The 23,450-nt window shown below is 43.2% G+C and overlaps 1 protein-coding gene across 5 annotated transcripts in view; it reads right to left on the bottom strand.

Annotated features, from left to right (window-relative positions):
* Positions 1–23,450, bottom strand: part of ADGRL3 (adhesion G protein-coupled receptor L3) — a 488,937-nt gene that overhangs the window by 102,798 nt on the left and 362,689 nt on the right. For all 5 annotated transcript variants that reach the window (XM_050973756.1, XM_050973751.1, XM_050973755.1 and 2 more), the window contains exon 8: positions 51–356. In XM_050973756.1, coding sequence (XP_050829713.1) covers positions 51–356 — 306 coding nt within the window. The remainder of the gene's footprint in view (positions 1–50; positions 357–23,450) is intronic.

The raw sequence follows: 23,450 nt of genomic DNA, 5'->3' as shown, positions 1-23,450 counted from the left end.
TGTAGTAGGAAGTGAAGCCAGCCTGCTGTGTCCTCCCACCCCTGACCCACCTATGGAGCCCAAGGGACAGGGCTGCTTTGCCAGCTGGCCCTGCCGAGTGCGGGACCACATGATGTCGCGGGCTTCCACGGGGTCGCAGCTCTCCGCCCCGGCGGGCGGCAGCTGGGAGGAGGCGGGTGGCAGGTGCGTGGTCATTTCCTCGGGGACATCGGCCATGGGGGACGGCGTGCTGGTGCTCCTGTTCCTCCTGCCCGAGGCCGAGGTGGTGGTGGTGCGGCCCGTGGTGCTGGTGGCCGCCCGCGGCGTGGTGCTGGCCGTGGTGCTCCCCGGGCCCAGAGCCCCCGAGGTGGATACCCCTGAAACCAAGGCAGAGCTGGTTAGAAAGAGGAAGGGAGCAGGACTCAAGCCTAGGTCCTGAGGATGTGCCCTCTGATGACTCCAGAGCCCTGCAGGGTGTCACTGGAGCTATGACTAAGGCAAGGCTTTCTGCACAAGCCCTTCAGAGAGAAGCTGGAGCAGAGTGAGAGAAGCACACAGGGGGGGAATGATCATTGGAGCACAACTGATTTTCCAAAAGCACTAGCATCTGATGAAAATAAAGCAGCACTTTATGCCCTCACCATTTTTCTTCCTGGCATTTTAATGCAAAAATCTTACTTCTCATCTTTTAGGGAACACCTAGCAGAGAAATGCTTTTAATTGTTAAGTGTTGCTGAAGACCCATCTGGTTTGGACAGAAAAACGTTTTCCATTGTGTAATTAAAAAAAAAAAAAAAAAAAAAAAAGGCAACAAAAACCAACAAAACCCAAAACCAAACCCCAAATCCATTCCCAAAATCAAAAGTGCACAGAGGGATGAACACAAGGCTGCACTCTGGAGCAAGCCATCAATTTTCTCTGAGGTTTGTGCTTTGGTGCACCATCCCAAGAGCAATGCTTGGCCCCTTGATCTGGAGGCCACGTGACACAAGCTAAAAAGCACATCAGCCCAGCCAGATCCTCAAGACTTTAATGCTCAGTGGGCCAATTCATTGAAAACCTGCAAGGAGCAGTCAAGCAGTAAGAGGTGGGGAACATGCTTTAGAAGTGCATTAACCCACTGTACATCCTGCAATAGCTGCACCAAGCACTGAGTGTGTGGGGAATATTGAGGGATGCCCCCCTTACAATTACCTTATTTAACCTCTTATTTAGACCAAGGTGTTTGCACAGAGTGGTGCTTCACAGGAATCTGTCTATGGCTTGACCTGAAATATCAGGTGGGGAAACTGAAGCAGGCTGCCCCCAGCTGCTCCCCCATCACCCCTGCCATGCCATGTCACACACACAGCTCGTGGAAAAGCTTGCTTCTTCCATCTCCTTTACCTCTCAAAGATAAGCACCCTGCAGCTTCTCTCAGCATAAAACTTTTACTCCAGTTCAATTCCAGATATTCACAACTGCCCCCTCAAGCCCTGCCTGAGAAAATTTTGGGGCTGACTGTGAAATGCAGGTAAGGAAGCAATACAAAAAGGCTTGTCTTGATCCATTCTCACTCTAATTTCCATGATGTAACACCTCCCTACCATCCCACCTCTTCCAGCATCCAAAAAGCCTTCAGTCACTGCTGCTCCATGTCCAGTGACAGGAAATGGAGTTTCTAGACTAATTCACCTGAGCACCAGGTGAATCTGAAAACAGGTCTCAAAACACTCAGTGATCAGATTTTCCAGCCTTCTCCTGCCACCTCTCTTTCACCATGAATCCTGAGTTTAAATTAACTTTGAAAAATGCAATGTAAAAAACATGCAGATCCTGCATGTTTCTGCAGGATCTTTTCTCTCAGATTTCTTCCAGTTTCTGCTCAAAGCTGCACTAGAGTCACCAAGAAATTATTTCCCCCGATGTTACAGAGAGGACTAAAATTTGCAGAGAACTTCAGCAAATATTACACTTTTACTGCAGCAGGACTTAATGCAAGTATGTTTTATTTCCTCATAATACAGATTAGCCTGGTAGATAGCAACCTGTAAAATTTTCCCATTTACTCTTAAAACAACAAGTTATTTTCCTTCTGCAAAATTACCTATGCCACGCACAAAGGAACTGAGTAGATACAGTGGATGCAGTTTGAAAGTCAAAGCTAGCAAACCCTGTTTAAAATAATTCTTACAGTCATGTGTGAGCATACAGAAACATATACTGAGCACCCTGGAGCTCTCCTTGATCCACACATAGGAGACCTGCATTTTTAAGCCTAGTTTTCATTGAAAATCATTGAATATCCCACAGCATGCTGTTTTTGGAATAGCTCTGGCAAGTTTACTGTAGCAGATAGGCACAAGGGATTTAATGGCATTTTCCTTCAGCCATAAAAAAATGAGCTGTTTTATCTTTCATAAACCCCCTGGCACCAGTGTCAAAATCTCTTTGAGGGCTTGTTCTTCCAACTTTTTTCTTGTTCCACGGGGCTTTCTTGCTGCTTTTGAAAATAAACACATCCGCCATTTACATAGGACAAGTTGTAAGACGACATGAAAGAGCTGCCTCCAAGTTGCCTAACGGAGTGAGACGGATGGGATACCACTGAACTCAGTTCAAAGGTTTGATTATTCAAAGAGTCAATTTGGTAATGAACTCCAGTAATCATGATCACCATGCTAAAACCACCCAGTTTTTCACCAGGAAGCACCACTTGCCAATTTTGCTCACACAAGCGTGTGCTTCAAAAACCAAGTTAATTGGTAAGGAGGAAAAGAACAGGAGATTGGGATCATTTACATAGAAATGACTCTCAAATCCAAGCAAAACCATGAAGAGACTGCAACCTGTGTGAAAGCACCTAAATCCTACAGCACAGAACAGAGATCAAACCTCCAGATTAACTCAGGCTGCCAATAAACGGTGAGTTTTTAACTTGGGGGAAAGCAGCACTGCTTCAACAGAGGGATTCTTCAGACAATGTTTCACAAGACCATTTTTGCTCCAAGACAAGCACCTTTAAAAACCACCAACACTATTACAACTAGAAATGTATAAACTTAATTATTTTATTTTATTTTTATTTTATTTTCACTGTGGTTTGGTTTTTTTTGTTTTTTTTTTTTTTTTTTTACCATGCATTGCAATATCAAGACCTTAAAGTTTTTGGATAAAACTCAGTTTTTATTCCTTACGAATCCAAGACTGCTGACTTTGATTTCATGAAGCAGAGCACTGGGACAGGAATTTTCAGTGCTCCCAAGAAAGCAATTTATGGCTGTGGAAACATTTCTTCCCCAGAAACACCCCAAAGTGATACTTTAGTTTTTTTCTTCCCTGCTTTATCTAGAGAGCTGGCAGTAATAGCAGAAGATTAAGTTTTGCCATCATTCAGATTAAAGCTGCAGTCATAAAAAAAACAAACCCCAAAACATTTTCAGCGTCCACAAGGGAGCAATTGCAACTCCCAGAGGAGCCTCTCTACTCAGGGCACATTTGACTAGCAAGAATACAGAAATTTTTAGGTCTTTCCCTACTCTCTTTTGTTTCCCACATAGAGCTCAGGCTCCACATGGAGCTCAGGCTTGTGGAGGCAGATTTTTGCTTGGTGGAAGGAAAATCACAGTATGGATTTGCTCATAGGGAAAAAATCTCACATAAATAATGGACTGTCTTTTCCCCCATTTCTCTCTGCTCCCCTTTCCTGAAGTAGTGACATGACAAGTGACCAGAACTTTGTATTTGCCATGCAGAAAATCCACCACATGTCATATAACCACGATGTGGTTAGATGCTCTGCTCACCTCTTCCTGGCGCTCCCAGACATAGGAGACTGCTTTCCCAAATGACTCTGACTAGAGTTTTCCTATCACAAAAGCAGCTCTGATTGCAAGAAAGGCTATTTGCTACCTTCTCTCTCATTTTTCTTAAATTTGGCACCTAAGTATCCAGCCAATGACCTGGTGTACTCAATAATAGTTAATAAGAGACATCATGCACTTTCTGTGCCATGAATGAAGATAACTAGGTGCCCCTTGAGCAGAAATTGCTGAGAGGATTTCCTGGGTGAGGCTCACTGGCTTTGGTGGGATAAGGGATGACAAGAGACATTCATCAAGCTGTCCCCTTGGGGTCACAATCCAAAGGTTCAGCCTGCAGGCTGCATGCTACGAGCCAGCACTTGCTCACGTAATTGGAAGGAGAGGCTGCACTCCAAGTTCCACGCTCAAGGTCCAAGCAAACCACGATGACTTCACTCTCTGGCGAGTCCTGCATTCCTGAGCCTGACTCTCAAGGAGATGGGATGGGGCGCTGGCAGCCAGGAGGCCCTGCCTGCTCCCTGTGCTGCACCTAAAGCAGGGCTGGACCAAGTGAGGTACAACTAATCCAGCAGCTCAACAGCAGCAATCCCAGTGTTCCCTTGAGCATGTCCAGGCTCCATTATTTACACATGTTGCTGCTGCATGAAGGCAAACGGAGCACTGAAGGAGTCGGGAAGGCTGCGAGAAGCTCAAAACCTGGAGGTCTCTCCCTTTCCTCCCTCCCTGTAGTTTTGCCCTTTTCATATTTGGCAACCACATCCTTTGCTTACAGCATCCCTTTTATCACTTCTTCTACTGAGAGATGGTGCAAGTTGAATTTACATAGCAAATAAGAAGGTTTAGGCATGCGTTGAAAGAAGCATCCCAAAACCCCACAAACCTAATACAACTGGAGGATTATATCACAGCTGTTTTTCTCTTCCCTGTCACATAAATGCATCTCAGGGGAATTAATTTTCTACAGGCATTTTCAAACACATTTCAGAACATCTTCTGAAACTCCCTAGAAAAACAGTAATATTTGAAAGTAAATATATTCCCACTTTCCTTCACCTTTTTTTTTGTTTTTGTATGGTTTTTTTTCAAAGAACTTCACGTGAGGTAACAGAAGAGGATGATGAAAAGAAGCACCTACACAGACAGCACCAACTCATTAACACACTGCTGGATTGCAAAGCTACACTGAGTCTATGTTAAAGACATCACCCTGCAAAACCTTCTCATGGTAAATGTCTGCTGGAAGACCAAAAGCCACATGCTGGTGCCACTCAAGAGCTGCGAGCCAGGGAATCGACAAGGTGAGATTAGCCCCTAAATTATGTACAGCTCCTTCCACGTGTTTGAGAGCAGCTATGATTTATTTTTACTGCAGGCGAAGGCCAAGTCGGCCTCACATCAAACATCTGAACAGTTCTCCCCTCTGCTCACACATGCCATTATTTTGGGAAGCTGAGCCAGAATCCTGCGTGTGAACATAAGTTCACACACTGCTTTTGGGGAAGTTGGGATTGTGGAGCTTTATTTACTGACACTGACAAAAGGCTTGCAAAACCCATTGATGGAAAGATTACATATGCACTGGCCCCAGAGTGCTCAACGTGGCACGTTGTCTTCGACAACACAACTGCACACAGCCCTGTGCTGCAAAAAAGGCACATGAAGTATGATACACAGCTCCTCCTTTTCCTGCCTCTTAACTAACACGAGGGAATAAGGGAAAGCAGAGGAGGAGGATGCTGCATCTGAGAGAAGGAAGAGCCATTCCCTTGTAGACAGCTGACAAATGGAAAATCACTTTCTGGATTTTCTTTTTTTCCTATTTCTGCTAGCAGGGCATCAGTTTTTGTGCCCAAGGCTACTCTGCCCACATATGACTGCTCTGCTGGGCTTGTGCAGATGCTGCAATGGATATGGGCCATATGCTGAGTTCCTGGGCTAAGAGGAAACCTACAGCAGCAGTCCAAGACATGGTGCAGACTCAGTTGTTTCAAGGCACTTCAAGCTGGAATCACTTAACACGCCGGCACTTTTCTCTGAGTCTCAGTCTCAGCATTTAACATAAACAACTAAGAAAGAGTGCCAAAGTGGGAGAAATCAGCAAACAGGCTCAAGCTCACTCAAAGTGCCCCAGCTCGTCCTTTTCACTGCTGCACCACTGTCAGCAAGACACCCCAAGAGTTAGGTAATACACCCAAAGAGCCACTGAATGCACCCATTTTCAACAGGCAAAAGGTGTGCAGACCAGAGCCCTTCTGAGTCAAAACTCTGCATTTCTGACAATGATCAACAGTTCATTCTACATGCTGGAGATTGCTACAGAAAGGCTGTTCTGTCAAAAACATTCTCAGCATTATTGCAAATTTCTAGGTTTTGCCTGAAAAAAAATAAGAACCCAAACAGCAGCCTGACTGCATTTTAGTGAAATATCAACTTTTATGCTTCTGTGGGACTTTTGTGGGGGTGTGCATGTGTCAGAACTTAATACTTTTTCTGTCTCCAAACAGCTCTTAATGTCAGGTCCCCAATTTAGTTGTCATTTGAATAAAAGAAGATACTTCTTTATTTTCTTCTTTTTTTTTCTCCCTGACCCATTCTTCACCAAGAAACTACTGGATCCTGCTAAAAATATGTAACTTCAGAGACATTAGACAAAATTTTAACTGTGATTTTACAGCACATATCTAGCAACACCAGGAGATCAATAGGTACAGCACAGGAGCATCACCTGTTGTCTTCACCATAGTCCTGTTCTACCAGAAGACAGTTCCTAAAGTCTTATCTCTGGTTTCCTGCCCAAGACCTCTGCCAAATCCACCTTTGTGAACCTCTTGTACCCTCTGGCAACCATCCACTGAGGGTATTAGAGCCTTATTGCTTGTTCCAGACTTTGCAACTGATTCTGAATGCAGAAATTTACCTCGACCATTGTGCACAAGACACAAAAAAATTGAGCATTTCTTTCAACATCATGCTGTAATGCTTTTAGAAATGCACATGAACTATGCCCATAGGAAAAGATTACAGAAGAGATGATCTAATAGACAGTAGATCAGGATTTATTATAAATGGACAAATCTAATAGTTTTTAGAGTTCAGTTCAAAGGCTATTTTTAGGCACTCTAGCTTCAACTCACTCTGGTTCTCAAAAATACTGTCAGATGTGGTTGCAGTTGCTTTGAATTTCTGGGTTTGAATGTATAAAATCTGATTTTTTTTTCCCAATCCACATGTGGTTTCACACAGGGGGAAAAAAGAAGCATACAATCTTTTTTTAAGGACATACCAGCTGTGTGTTATTACTGGATGTATGGAGTGAACTTCTAACCTCCTAAACAATCGCTGTCCCTTGGCATGATTCACATCCATCAGAGCCAGTGGTGCAGATCTTATGCACTGTCTTCCAACCTGAATCCTTCAAACTCTATTAAAGAGAAGCCTGGAAGGAATTCCCCAGTATCCCATTGTTAGTGAAATCACTTTTGATTTGAGTAACAGGTGCTGTCAGTTTTTCATTCAGACCACATTAGAGTGCAGACACGTGAGCACTGCATATTCACAGCTTTAAGAGATTTACTGGAGGCTTGGATTGACAGCTTTTTGGGGTTTTGGGGTTTTTTTTTATCTTTTAATTAATTAAACCATGTATGCTCTATCCATGCAGGCTGAAACATCCCTTTTAGTTTCTAGGCAGAACAAGCAAATGTGTAGCTGGTAAGAGGGAAACCCAATTTTTTTCCATCTGTATGGCAACGGATGTAGCTTCATCTAATGTGTGTTTCCCACTTTTTGCCTGCACTTCTCCATCTTTAATTGAACAACTTGTGTGCACTGTGCAGAGGCAGTGCCAGATGGAGCCAGTCTCTCTCCAGCAGTTCCCCACCTCTGCATTTGCAAAGAATGGAATCGAGTGCAGGAGTCATAAAGTGACTGTTCACGCCCCAGCATTTTCTCATCTACACAATCAATGTGACGAGTCCTTTGCAGTCAGGCAGCCAGCTTATACCACTGTCCAAAACATTTCTTCAGTTGCAAGCTACAAACACAACTTAATAAGAGAAAACCATCATCCTCAAAATAGTCTCTGTTCAACTGTGTGTGTAATATCTCCAATCTAGACGTTAGTCAGCAAGATGGCCAATTGCATTCAGACAAATGCCTTGGACTTCCTTAAACATATCAAAATCTGCCTGTGAAATGGCTGGTTAGTTGCTTTCCAATTTGTGAAACGGTTCAAATGCTGTAAATAAAAAAGAAATTGGACAGCTTTCAGAAAGGACAGATTAGACTTTTCAATTCTCACTATTCTGTGCTTCCAAGCCACACTCCTGTGATCTCTGTATTAATATTCAGAACCTGATTGTGCTATGCTCCTATCTTGAGGAAGAGGGCACAGTACAAGGAGACAATCCACTGGAACTACAAGAAATCAGCTCCCTGGCCCCACAGCACACGTGTGTGCAAGGGGTGCCAGGGAGAGATGGATGAAAATTTGCCTGGTCCCACTTCCTCCTGTCCAGCTTGGCAGATTAAAAGCAAAAAGGCTGCTTTTTGCATCACAATTAATCTCCCTTTGCACCACTATCCCTTGATCCCAGCTTCTCTGGGGCTCAGGATTTGAGGTGCCTCTCACATTCCTGTACTGGGCTCCCAAATCAGCCCTGATGCCCAGTGTCTCAAGTGTAAACACACTCTGAGGGTGGGCTTGATTTCAGCTGAAATCAAAGAGAGGAAAAGGAATAAACCATCACATATCAAAGGTGGAGTTACAGCTACTCACAGCCTTCTTCCTCTAACCCATGTTAGGACTGACTTTATTGGCGTGCAGATCACATTGCATTCCCAGACAAGAACTGGAGACCTGACAGCAGGGCCTGCTGTCTGTACAGTACATGTTACATCCACAGTCTACAGCAACAGGAATTATAAACCTGCCAGCACAACCTCACCTTTTGCCTTCCACCAAACCCATCTATTTTCTCCTCTTGCTACCCACTAGCTATTTCAAACCTGGTTTAAAATCCAAAATCCTTCTCCAAAGCCACCAAAGGTGCTTCCTCTCTACAGGGCATTTGCTCTGCTTAGTATCTGACTGCATTGGCTTCTATTTTATTTATTTTTCCCATTTACTCTTGTTCCTATGAGGAAACCAGCCTGAACTGTGGAGAGAACTGAACACTGAAACCACCAGAAATACAGAAATGGTGAGAAAGGCTGCCTTTCCTCATCCTCTGAGCATGTCCTGGTGCACCTTGACATGGATGTGCTGTCAAGACCCCTCCTGAAAATCAGAGGACAGGCATGGCTTCAGTCTCTTGGCCACCTCTTGGTTTGGAGCTCAGGTTAGTTCAATCCTGTCCCCAAACTTACCAGCGTTGCTTTCTACCCCTGGAGACACAGATGGAAAGGAGAGAGAGAAGAAAGAAGCCTATGCTAAAAAAAAAGAATACTTCACACAAACCAACCCCAGAAAGCTGAAAAAAACTCCCTTGTAAGAATATCAATATTCAGCTACTTCGAGAAATAAAGCAGTTTCCCTAAAAAAACACCATAAAATGCTGCTCAGCTCCCTTTCTAAACCCTTTATTACTTATGTAGAAATGTCAATATACTGCAAAGCTCAATTCTAATAGCTGTATTCATCCTGGCTCAGGGATCTGCCTAAACAATGCTTAACCACAGCACCAATGTCTAAATTTGTTTTATAGATATCTGACTTATGCAGAGGGCTCCAACAACGAGAACACCATTAATATTATGAAAAACACATTTACTTCAGCAAAGCAGATTTATAACAAATAAACAAACTGTGCCATAGACAGGGTGTTTTAAGGTGAAATGAACTGGGTAGCACTTTCAGGGATCTCCAGTTTTCCTGACAGACTTGAGTACTGTACACAGGCAGCTTGGTGCACTATCAAATCCAGGCTGATATCCTCAAAAGCCTGGCACGCAAGCAGCGCTCACCCATGTCCCAGAGGATAATTTTTCATTTGAGAGAGGCCACTGAGGTGCTGGTAGCAATGTGAATATTCATTCATATGCTCAGCATCTCAGATCTCCACCCTGAAGGCTCCAGAGCCCTAGGCATTGCCATGGCCAGTCATCTCAGTTGGGAAGTCACAGCAGAAGCCCAAGAGGCAGGAAGGAACAAGCTCCAAAACATCAGAAAAGGAGGTTTTACCTAGTTGATTTTTCTCAGAATCATTAAGGGCTACCAGCTCTCATGACGTCAGCTTTGGCTGAGCTGTAGTTTCAGACTCTTAGCTGAGGGGCTGATGACAAGATGACAATACATAATCCCAGGATGGAAAAACTTTCAACATTGATTTGTAGCTTTACATCTGTCACCTTTCAGCTTATTCTTATTAATGGATAGCTCAGACCAGCACATTGCAAGGTCAGCATGTTTTCTTGTGTGAAGAAAAAGAATATACCCATTGACCTTTTAAGACTCAGAACTGGGCCCACAAAAGAGAAAAGACATTAAAAACTTACAAGAAAGTGAATAGGAGTATTGAAAAGCAAGTATTTTAGGTCAAAATGCCTGCTTCCCCAGGTTTGGCATGTGGCTTTTACATGCAGTCATGTGCTAAAGTTTACATGCCCAAGGGAATTACTGGTCCAAACCAGAGGCACCAAATGCACAGAAGAATGTCCAGGTGCTGCTGTGCCAGATTAGGGATTTTCCATAATGTGCTCTTGGCCTGGAAGCCTAAACTGCACCTGATCCACTTCGGCTACCAACAAAAGCATTGCAGATCCTCACAAGCAACAGCAGAAACTCAGGAAGTTGGGAACTGGCAGAAAAAAAAAAAAAAAAATAGGATGACACAGAAATGGAAAAAGCAAATTGTATCCTTTAGAGATTTTAAAGCTGTGTAATCTCCCTGCTTTTTTACAATATGTACATCCATAAAATGAAGTACCTGATGTCACTGCAAAGCATAAATTTCATACATTGAACAAAAGAATGATGTCTGTCATAAGGAGAAAAAAAATACACATATTCAACACGTGAAAAAAAGAGGAGAGAGAGGAGAGACAACGAAAATCTGACCTGGTCCAATTCACATGCCTTAAAAACATAACTGCTAAATAGCTACATTTGTTTTATAGAAAAACAGACATACAGACTTAACTAAATGTGAATGCATTTCCATAGGACAGCGCAATTCAAAAGTGTAAGAGAAAAACAGGAGTGGAAAAAAATGGTCAAGCAGTTTGTATTCAATTCTGAAATACAGCAGAGATGCATATAGACTTACAGATGTTTTCTTACTTTCAGTCTAGGATAAAACTACTGCTACAGTGCATGGCCAAAGAGCTGCTATATGCTTCTAGCACACAGTCTAAACCTCATTTTACAGCTCTCACAGGTAACATAAAATAAATGCACCAGTCTACAGTGATTATTAGTTTTCCCACTCTTCGGTATCAAATATGTTCAAATGTTTTTGTTTTGTACATTTTTTACAGCAGACCACTTTGTACACGTGTTGAGACCTGTAATGTTATTAGCCCTGAGCCTTTCAAATTCCATACATGCATCAAGAAGTTTCATGAATTTGTAGGGAAGAAGTATATTAATTTTTCTAGTCATTGCAGTGCTTCACAGGTACTAAAAACTCAAAAGCCCTAATATTTTACATTATCCAGCCAGAACTCTCATTTTGTAATAATACCAACCAAAAATCTAGCTCACTTATGTCATCAAAAGCAACTCTTCTTCCATTATCTTAAATATAAATGAGAAAAACCACACAGCTGAAGCAGACAGAATAATTTATAATGAGAAGAGATCTGTCATGCCAGTAACACTAGAAAAAATTGCGCATAACCTTGAACTCATTTGGAATTGAAGGAAAAAACAGACTTTCTAGTGTGGTGGTCAGGCTCAAGATGAAAAGGGAGGAAGAAGGTGGCCTGTGATAGACTTTCATGGTCAGCACCAAGCAAGTCAAGAAATGCTTAAACTTTAAAATAAATACTAGGCACATTTTGTTGCTTTCCTTCTTTAGAGGCTAGAGCCTAAATGACCATGGATCAGAGACATGGCATTCATTGGCATGGCATTCAACCTGGATATGGCTCAGCAAAATACAAATTCCAAGTGTAGGCACTGCAGTGGCAAGCAGCTCATCCCCTATGTTTAGCTGCCACGGAGATGGCAGAGAGAAATGTGGTTTTGCTTGAAGAAAAAGGGAGAGATTTGATTTAGGAAGCTGAGTCAGCCAGTTTATAGACAATAAAAGGTAGCATCAAAAGCCATTCAATTTGTCCAAGACCCCAGGTGCTCTTTGGAGGAGCAGGAGCCTACAGGTTGGTGCAGTGCCACTGCCTTCACATCTCCATGCCTGAGCCTCGGCTGAAAACTGTGCCATCCATCAGCAAGCAGCTTCTGACTTTGCAGCCCTGAAAAGCTCAGGGTCTGTTACAGCAAATCTCCAGGCTACAAAAGAAACTGCAAACATCTCAACTATTTGCTCACCTGTCCTTGGAGTGTTTAGCTGGTGCTGGGGAAGGCTTAAGCCTTTCCACGGACAACCAGAAAATCCAGAACTACGGCACAGATGCTAAGAACAGAGCAGTGGGAAGAGGCAGGGGAAAACTCCACCTCAAACAGCCAACCTGATGTCCTTATTTCCTTCCCCTCCAGCAGAGGACATTATTCATCACAGTGCACAACACACTCCTGGGAAGTGCTGAGACGTGCCAAGGATTACAGTAAAAGAAGAGGTGGACAGGGAAGGCTTTGATCCTCCCGTGTTGTTGCATGAGGAAATTATTTGCTAATGCAGAAGAATGAGCCCTTCTTTCGATCCAGGTTATTCCATGAGGAATCTCTTTCTGCAAAGCCTGAAGCTCAGACAATGTATTGGGCTTGAGGGACCAGTCTTCACATCTTCTGTGCCAAGCTCAGCATGTCCACGGTACACTTCTGAGTGGGACATGCAACTCCCTAATCCTCTTGGCAGCAGTCACTCCCACAAGGTCAGTCCCCCTGGCCTACAAGATGCCTTTCCAAATTAAGCTGTTGTTTTCCCTTATTAAACATCAGATTTGAGCTAAAACAGCATCACTGATTCAGTTAAACCCTCATGTCTGCAGCTCTTGTTCGGAGCAGAGCGCACAGAAATCTCATAGAGACCGAGATGCCTGGTCAAACAGACTCCAGTGAGTTGTAACTAAGGGAGATGCAACTTTATTTTAGCAACATGAATCATTTCAGGTCCAGGGACAGCAATGTGAATCGTGCTTCCTGGCTAAGCTTTTGTCTTCAGTAATAGCAATGTACATACTGCACTGAAGACTCAAGAGCATCTCCAAGAGTGGCCAAAAAAATAGACACTGCGACCTACCAGGGCACCCTGACCCAATACTTATTTGCCACAGATGGCTTTCATCCACTGGCAGCTGCTAATTTATGTGAGGATAGGGATGTTTAGCTCCAAGAGGAGGTACTATCCACTGCCATTTACCAGCTCTGAGGGAAATGGGTAGAAATTAGGAGGACAGTCAGCTCTAGATCCAGCCAGCTTTTAAACAAGACCAAGCAGTCACTGAATTTAAAATCTTCTAAGCAACACAGGATGTCTTCTAAGAGAAAGTAAATTTTTAGTGTGTGCAAAGAAAACCAAATAAAATGCATAAGCATTTTAAAAGCAGACATTAGATTTCTTTTCTCTCTTGCACGTAAAGCAAAGACTTTTCAAGGATGTTCAGAAATCTGTTTGGCACCTGAGGTGTGCAGGACTCCACTAGCAACAGAACAGAATATTATCTGTCCATTTCTGTCAAGCTGAGGCAAGCTCACATTGTGGTGTCTGCCTAAATGAAAAACAAAACCATGATGGAACTGACCCAGGCCAGCCCAAGAGCACGCTGGATGGGATGGGGCAGAGATGAAGAAAAAGGGAAAGCAGATGCAAAGGGTGTAAAATGAGAAAGAAGCCAAGTGCAGGGACCAAGCTGACTTAAAAATTCCTTCCCACTACAATCAATTGTTGGGCCTTCCTAGGTTGCTTTTTCCTTTTTGATAGTATCTAAATCTTACAACCAGCCTGACTGGATGAAAGCAGAACGAGTTAAGTCAGCATTACTGAGTATTTTTCCTCTGGAGACAATTTCTTCACAGGGATCCTCCAAGTGGTGAATGCAGTGTTATATTTCCTTCATCAGCCAACAGAAACATTGCAGTGGTGAGGCCAAGCCCTTGCAGGTGAGAGGATCCCTGCTGGAAATTTAGGCTAACATTCAGAAAACCTCCAGTCTCCCTCTTATCCAGATTTCTCTCCCTGCACATCAAATAAAATCTCATTCATGTGGAACCTGCATTACAGCTCTCTGGGCACAGTGCTGGCTCACCTCCACTAAAAGGGATCTTAAATCTCTATTTTTAGCTCCTTTCCTCATCCCAGGTCAGTTCCAAAACTAACCCCTGCCTGTCTCACTTGTCATTGCCTACAAACCACTTCTACATCTGCCCCTTGGGTAATGAGCTGCTCCTTCCAGTTTTATTTCCCCACTGTCTTCCATTTGCTTTCCTTTCCCAGAAAAGGAAAGGGAACAAACACATCCTCACATGGGGCCTTTTCAGCCTCATGCCCGCTTCTCAGCTCTCTGTTCCCTTAACTCCAAAATGAAGGATTCTCTCAAGGTAAACAATTTTGGATATCTCCTTTACTTGACATCTGACACTACCCCATGACCCCTCTCAAAGTCCAGTGGGCACAACTTGCAGTGTGGGCTGGCATCTTTCTGGCTGATGTGCCACATCCCAGTGGTAATTACTGAATTACCCCTTTCACCCCCTTTGGAGAAGCATAACCAGCAGGGAAGTGTTAAAGTCTGGTTGCAGGGTGGAAACTTCATTCATTTCCCCACACCCAGAACTGCCAGATGAACGACTTGTGTTTGTGTGGACCTGTTTATACTCTGCTTATACCTGTATATATTCTTCTTCCTCCTCTGCAAAACAAATTACAATTAAAGTTAGCTGCATCTGATCAAAAAGCACATGAAAAAGGACGTCATAGAATATTTGCACTCAAAATACCTATCTCATTATAACTGGCATTCTTTTAAAGGTTTGGGTTTTTTTAAATAGACACATTGAACCAAAATTGGTACCAATAAAAACATTTGTGATTTGACCTTCTACAAGTTATCTGTGCTCAATCAGAATTGCAGGCAAAAAGCTGGTTTTTCCAATGATAAGCAAGCATACTAGAAAAAAAAGAAGTATCTTATGAGACACTCAGTTCTCTAATAACCCAACTTGACGTCAAGGGCATCCTTCCTCGGCCAGAATATATTTTATTGAACAAAACTTTCTAATTAATTGCTGACAATATAACAGCTGCGTCAGCAAAATTTCCCCCACTGCCTGTCTCTCCTTGCCCCTCTGCCATGCAGCAAGATGGGAGCACAACAAAGCCCTGATTAAACCTTCCTTGTTGCAGGGCATCCTCAGTTTTCTCAGTGAAATATGTGTTCAGTCCCTGCTGTCCTTGGTGGCTGAGGTGAGGCCATCTGCAGCAGGCGTGCAGCTGGCACGTGGAAATGGCATGAATGATGATAGGTAATGATTTAGCCAACATGACCCATCATTTGGGCAGCCAGTCAGAGACACAGATAATGATAAGTCTAACTGAATTCGTGCACAGAAGCTTTAGGATGTAGTAGGAGCAGCTGGATATTTATTCCAGGCCTACAGTCTTGGAGGTAGCATGAGGTGTTGGGGAAGAAAATGTCACCACGCACAAGACAATATCACAGCATCCTCCAAGAGCTCTCAGGTAAAAAAGGCTCATTTTATTACCAGGCTTGCAGGCCAAGGATGGAAAGAGACATGGAGAGCTGAAAAAGTACTTGACCTGTGAAAAGTGAGACAGCTCCCCAAATGCTGCCCCTGAGAACATAAAAAAGTTGAGACAGAGATGTGCCAAGGGAGATAAAGTCAAGCGTGTGCTCCCTGTTGGAGCTTCTGCTCCATAGGTCAGTGAAGGAGCTTGTGAAGCAGAGACAAGTTTAGCTGCTTTTGTTGTTTGCAATTAGTCCCTTTGAAGTGTTGCAGTCCTAACCAAATAAAGAAAATTGCCTAGGCACTGAATATTTAGGAAACCACTGTCCCATTGAGAGAAAAACAGCAGGGGGGATGGAAGGGGAATGGGCTGAGCTCAGTGCATTCAGTCCTGTGCAGCCTGTGCCATTATGAGTGGGTCAGGCAGGACTTTGCAGACTTCCCTTTCCCTTCATTTTTACACTTCATTATTTTCCCCATAGGAAAAAACAATGCTAACACAGTGGGTAAGACATTTAGGTCAAGACTTTTATCAACAGGATCCCCATGTTGGTCTCTGAACAAGTGACCTGATTTTTAAAAACACTAAGAAAGCAGAATCACCCACTGCCTTAAACAAACACTGGTCTTTTGAGTATCAGGTTATTTAGAGGTCTCAGCCTTAATTTCAGATCAAGTTTCATGTCATATCACAGGCTCAGTACCAACTCAAGAGTCCAATCTAACGCAGCTGCACATGGGAGATAGATCTAAGATGAACCCTAAAAATAAGACTCCCAATTCCCTGAAGCCAGTTGGGAAATCCTGAGTGCACATTACAAGCAGTGATTGATGCATTTACATCACACCTCAAATACCTATAATACCCAGTAAACCACAAACCTCCTCTTCATACACCTCCAGGAATGCTCAATTTTGCAAGGTGCTTTTCCTAATCTCTGTCTGAAGGTGTTCCTCTTCCTTGGTGGCAGAGGGAGCGCAGTGGATGGTTTAGCCCATCAAATTTCAAATAGCTCAAGATGGCTTAAATCCCTCCCACGGCTTGCTACCTCTGTATACGTCTCTTTGTGTTTGCTGGACAGAATTAGAAGCAGGGATAGCCTTTATTACGGTCAAGTTAGATTAGTGCTCGTGGTTAGAACAGTGTCTCAGGGCTAAGGAACATCTGCTCCAGATTTGCTTTGAAACACCCAAAGAGAGCCTGTGCTGCCCTATTTCTCCCCACTCTCTGGCAGAGAGCCCTGCACCAGCCTACTTACCTGCACCTTCTGCCTCCCACGTCACTGTTTGAGTTCCAAATTGACTGGCTTTGGTGCTTGGGCGAAAAAAAAATCATCTTCTTTCTTATCAGCTTTTGAACACGTTTCATTGCTGGAGAAAGAATTTCTATCCATGTATTTCTGAATACAGAGGATGTACTCCATAAATCTTTAAAAAATACTATGTGAAATGGAGCATTGCATCTGAACTGAGAGTGACACTCTGAAGCATTTTGCTTTGCCATTTTACAATAAAAACTGTATCAATTATTAGCAATAACACAACACATAACTTAGGGACATGGAGTACCACGTACCAAACTTGCTAACCTGGTAGTGCAGAGCATGGCAGTACATAGTCCCCAGTTCAGTACAGCTTTTCTATCCAGACTAACAATTAAGAGCCTACCATGGATTTAACTTATTTGACAGCCAGAGACACAAACTTTTAAATCCTCATTTGCTCAACTTCCCAGTAGACAGAAAAAAAAATCCACATGAACACCAGAAGATGAGGCAGGACTAACAGAGGGATCCAGCATTTCTCCCAAGCAGTGCTCACCTAACAAAAGAGATCTGTCAACCTCAGGCCACGTTACAGAGGACGAGAGCATGTGAAATGCATTTTGCTATACACTAGAGAACAAATGAAACAGTATATTAGGGATCAAACCTGCAATAGCACAAGACTGATCCTGGTCTGTCTCTGTGCCCCATCAGCTCAGCCCCAGCAAGGGCTGAATCTGACTTAATCTTTCACACAAACACCGCCAAACATTGTTTCAATTGAAAAAGGCTTAAGGTGAGATTTACTTTTTTCCACAGAAGTTCCTGCCACAACCACTGTCAAGGGCCTTGCATGCACTAAAAGATGACAGATACTAAATTATGAAGTGTGTTATACTTATTTTCAAACACAACTAACTAGTTTCTTTGAAAAAGACCTGCATCATTCTAAGTTTTAATTCAGCTGTTGTTTGACTAAAACAGGCATCTTGTTCCTCTGCCGTCTCACTGTGCTGTAGTTGTTGAGGTTTTTCTAATACTACACACATGAGGTTTTTCTAATACTACACACAGACAAGCTGATATTTTTATATACTTACGAAAAACAGACCAAGCTTTCTCAAACCCTGTTAGTTTTTGTCTCCTCCTTACATCAGGAGCACAACCCGGTGACAAAAAGCTAAGCAGAGCTGAAGGTACAATGCTACAGACAAAGAGCAATAAAGGAAGAAAATATGTAACAGAAATAAATTAGTCTCTTGATGAAAAAGGACCCTGTTTCTGAATAAATGTCCTCAAGAGGAAGGAAAATCTGCAATGAAAACATAAGTTTCATAAAACATAGCTAATTTGCTAAATTGCCTCAGAACAGACTGGTATTTTTTTCATGAAGATTTCCATGGAGATACCAGAGTTTCTCACATAAAGCTCTCCAAAAGCCAATAATATAATATCTGCTGCTTTTACACCTCACTGAGACACCTGGCAGACAGCACTTCATGACCTATGCTTGTCTTCCAGGTGCTGGAGGTGATGATCCAACTTTTTGGCTGTTTGATGAGAAGAGATCCGTGTCCAGTTCTTGCTATTTCCAGTTTTGTGATTTTTCTTTCAGCTGCCAACAAATTTTCAAACATATGATATGCCACAGATCTTGTGGTTTGGACTTCCTCCAGCACTTCACTAACATCTGCCAAATTCCTGTTAAATCCAGCACTGGTTGATGAGCACTTTCCAATGGTGTGAAACTTAATGCAAGTAACTAGAGGAAGCTTGGGAGCAATTAAATTTTAATCAGAGGTAAGTTCAGTTTTCAGCATTGTGAGTTATCTCTAGTGTCTAAATAGCTAATATCTATAATAACCCTCTTCTCCTCTTGTGATCAGCAGCACGGAGCCAGAGGAAGGGAGAAAAATAACAGCTTAAGAAGTGCCCTCCCCAAGAAAGCCACTCACCATATTAATAACCTATGCAGTCTTTCTCTCTGACATGCCATCTGCATCCCAAATTACTCAGTCATGTTTTCCAGACAGGTCCAAGCATCTGCCCCTCTCCTGGCTGCCTCTCCTCAGCCTCCTGCCCAAGAGGGGCTCTCATGCCCAGCAGGCCTTTTGTCTCTCTGCTCTTCAGTGTGTCAGGCCAAAGGAGTAGGGCTAATATTCCTTTTGAAATCCCAGAGAGCTTCCTTTCACCCTCCTTCCAGCACACACCAGGTCCTTGATTGCAAGGAAACCTGGCTTTTGCCTGGTTTCCTGGCTCTCCCTCCAGCTGTGCCTGGAGCAGCGGGACACCCCCAACACTGCTCCAAATCCCTTCTCCCCGTGGGCTGTGAATTTACAGACCTCCTGCCAAAGAGTGCCTAATCCACAGCGCTCCCCATGCTTGCAAACATGCAGGACAGAACAGATGCTCTCTCATAAAAGAAATCAAGCCTTTCTACTGCTTGGTAAGTGACACATGCAAGTTACAGTCCTTTTACTATACTGCCACAGTAGGCTCAAAGCTTTCCCACCGCTCTTCCAAGTTCAAAAATCCCCTGTTGCCGACCTAGAGTTATTTCTTTATGCACTCCAGCAGGACCAACATAGCAAGCAGAGCTCAGCACCTCCCAGGCTGTCGTTAATGGAAAAGGTAAGCCCCAAAACAGAGGTTGGTGGCTGAGGTCTGGGAAGCGTTCAGAGAAGTAGAAGGATCCCTGCAAAAGCCACTCTTTGGTATGAAATCTTTGTTAGGAGGTGGCCACACCATCAGAACCAAGCTTCAGGGAAGCACAAAACACAGCAGTGGGCTCCCTGGCCTCAGATGGCTCCAGAGAAAGCAGAAGAGATAACAGAAGCTGGTGAATTTTTTTTATTTCTTTGTAAGTGAAAATATCCTAAACACCCTCAGCATGTGCAGCCTGGGGAAGTTAGATGAACAGCTGCCTGGAACTGAGCACTAATTCATCCGTTTTGCTCTCTGTTAATGAATGCAGACAATAGAAAATCAGTAGATGCAAAAACCCCACAATTTTTATGGATTTACTGACTGATTTTCTGTACCTCATCTAGTCATTTTTATGCCTGTGCAAAGTGATGGCACAGTTGGTGTAAAGTACTACCAAATTATCATGGGGATATTTTTACTCTCCATTTCCACTGGTACAGCAAATGGCTACAGGTGTCAAAGGCAAAAGAAAATGTGCCTTTTAGCAGAGAAAAGGAACATTAAGAACAAAAAATGAAATGAATTAGCTATCCCCACTGCTGTCTCCAGATAACATGTGTGGATAGAACATGTGTGTGGACAGCTTTTTCTACAGAAAACTGTATTTACTTCTCTACCTCTGCATCAAATGTTTCACATTTAAAGTAGTGTGCAACCACCATGAGCTATTTAGAGAAAAGCAGGAGGAGCATTAGTCCCAGCTGCAACCCTGTGTTGGAACAGCCTCTTTCACATTTCTTACCTGAAAGGGTATGCACCCTGATGTGCATTTCTCTCCCTTCATGACAGCCTGCAGCTCCAATCCAGCTGGATTAGTGACAAACTGCACTGGGCTCAAGGGGGGATTGAGCACAGAGTGAACAAACCATGCTCTGACTTGCACAGCCTCTCCTGGATTCCGGTTATAATTTTTTAACCAAAAAACCACTGTGTAGGGTAAGAGAAACATCTTCACAAAGTGTGTGTGCAGCTATAAGACAATTTCCTTTTTTCACTTAATGGCAAATTTTGAGGCCGAAGTTATTATGACAGGACAAATATTCCCATGTGCAAATGCAAAATCCCTTTGAAGCTGAATATACACACCAAATCCCAAATACTGCTAGGAAGAGGGAAGGGGAAATGTCATTTCCTGCCAGCCAGCAAGGATAATGCAGCCCAGCACAAAGCTATTACAGCAAGCACAGTTGAATAAACTATCCCTCTTCAAAAAATATACACAGAAACTCCTCACACTGCTTCGCAGACTTTTAAAGCAAGAAGGCACCGGGAATCATCTGCTCTGACCTCTGTGGGAACCAACTGGTAGTGCTTCAGCCCCTGTGCCAAAAACTCAGGCTCTGGGGCTTGCATCACTGTCAGATTGGTCCAGCTGCTGAATCTGCCTGCTGAGAAAGCAGTGACTCTCAGCCAAAAATTGGCCTGCCACCCTTTATCTTCGATACGGGCACTCAGTGCACTGAGTTACTGCACACCCACGCCAGCTAAACCTCAGCATTATTAAGCAGAGCCCAACAGACTCACTATCGATCTTCTTCGGCGACATTTCTGCACGCACACACACAAAATCCACAAACAAACAAGCAGCCCCACAGAAACTGTAGGTCAAGAACAAACAAACAAAATCTTCCCTTGAAAAAGAAGAGAGAATCCCACCACTCTTCCAGGTGAAATTAGCTGTGTCTGTATTCGATATCTGGAATGCAGTGAATACCACTGTCTCCAAAAACCATGGCAACCTGAAAATCTGAGCAATTTTTTTTCTTTATTTTTTTTTCTTCCTCTTTTCTTTTTTTTTTTTTCTTAATAGTTCTTCACACTGCTGAAATTCCTGTGTTGTTTTTTAAGATAACAGTGTGGTGCCTTGGAGGCGCCAACGTGGAACGTGGCTGCTGGATGAGCCATTAATAATTTCAGGGCTTTGGGAGATTTTGCACCATGTTTCTTTGGTTTTTTTTCACTCAACTGCATTTAATCAAAGACTGCAGCTATTCCTCACTCACAGCCAGTATATCCATCAGTGTGCATTCACCTTTGGAAGTTTTTTTCTATCTAAGAAATGGTCACATCCACCACTATGAGGTGTTTGGACAGCCCTTGGTTTTTTTTTCCCCTAGTGCTATTTAACTTTCTTTTCCCAATACTTTTTTTTACCTTTGTCCACTTAAAGGTGAAATACCATCAAACAAAAGCCAAGCAACAACCTGCATTAGGGCAAGAGCCAAGAGAGAGTAGCAATTTACAGCTCTCTGCCTGAAGCAAGGGTAGAGATTACTGCCATTTAAACCCACTTCCACCTTGCAATTTCCACCATTTCCTGCTACTTTGCAGCCTGGTGTATTAAAAACCAAGACACCAGGGCCGAGGTCTGACTTGAAGAGATGCCCATCTCGTTCTGCTTGGGAATTACATCATATTTCAAGGCAATGTACATCTTGCTGTGGACAAAATTAAGTCCAATAAAACCAATTTCCGCTCTGACATTATTTAAACATGGCCACAATCAAATAGAGTAGAAAGCCAAATGAAAAACCCAAACACTAAAGTGATTTCAGAGATGAAGGCTGAAAAGCTCCACTGATTTGAACCCCTCCTGCTAAAGACGGATGCCCTACAGTATATTATGGTCTGTGCACTGTAAAATTCTGTGAATTTTTAGCTACACTCTTAATTTTAAGTGGATCATGTACTCTACACTCCCTTCTGCAGCAGCTTAAATCCCACCATCCGATTATCTTTTCCTGTAATACCACACTTGTCAGAATAGCAGCACACCAGCATTGTGAATAAACCCCAACAAAAGAAATTTAAGGACAAAAGAAGCATTGAGGGATGGAGCCTCAATAACTACGCAGTGGTTCATTCTTGCTTGCGGCTGCTGCTGGAACTGTGGGAAGTTCCTCTGCCTTTTGAAAAGTGCTGCATGAAAAACTCTCAGTTATCCAGTCAGTAATAGCAGCTTCTTTATAGATTTCTGACAAACTGCATTAGTCTTTATTGGACATAGAGGAAAAAAAAAATCTTAGCATCTTTGGACCTAGTAAAAGTTGCCTAATGTCGTGGTTTGAGAGGAAATGAGGTTTTGTTTCTTTATTCTACACCCACCTAGCTGCCCACTGGAGCTGCCCATCCCTTCAGGTTGCAACAGAGTGGCAGAAGAAATTTTTGCTAAATCCTTTCTGATCTCACAGTGATTTGCAGTCCCCAACTCCAAAGCCTCTCATCTAGCACGGTCTCAAACCTACCCCCTTTGCTACTCATCCCAGCAACCCGGACAGAGCTTAAGGAAACAAACAAAGAGCAGATGCATCCATGTCATTTACATACAGGGATGTAGGTACAACAAACCTTTGAACAGCAAATTCAGCGTTAGGATGTGCTTCCTCCTCCCTGCCAGCCAGGCAAGGCAGTGCATGGGGAAGCAGTAGCTGCACTACCACCCTGAGGACACAGAGAGCAGAGCCAAGGCTGCATCTCAGCCTTGCCTGCAGATTGCAGGGAGTGTGTTCAATCCTGTTCCTATTTTTCTTTTTCCCTTCTATTTCTGCCTCTCTCCCTTTTTTTGGGGGGGTGTATGAACAAATGATAGCTCTGTGAAAAAAGAGAACAAAGGGAAGATCAAAGAAGCAGGTAGCTAGATCATTATGTATCCCAGCTGGGACAAGAGTTTAAGCCTCCGGAGCTTACTTGCCAAGTTATTTTAGAGTTATGCCAAGAGAGCTGTGCCCTCTGAAGCTTTCTGGCATAGGAAGGGTTGTGAGGCAAAGCAATGAGGTTTCCAGTGCTGCAGGAGGGATGTCAGGCTGCAGGAGCCATCAACTACACAGGCATCTAGTTAATTCAAGTGCAATTACGGTCAATAAAAGTTGCTGTTACTTACATTTCTTTGGCATC

Source organism: Serinus canaria, chromosome 4 (genome assembly GCF_022539315.1).
Source record: "Serinus canaria isolate serCan28SL12 chromosome 4, serCan2020, whole genome shotgun sequence".
Lineage (NCBI taxonomy): Eukaryota > Metazoa > Chordata > Aves > Passeriformes > Fringillidae > Serinus > Serinus canaria.
Note: the sequence above shows the minus strand (reverse complement) of the source record. Positions and strands in the feature narration are given on the sequence as shown.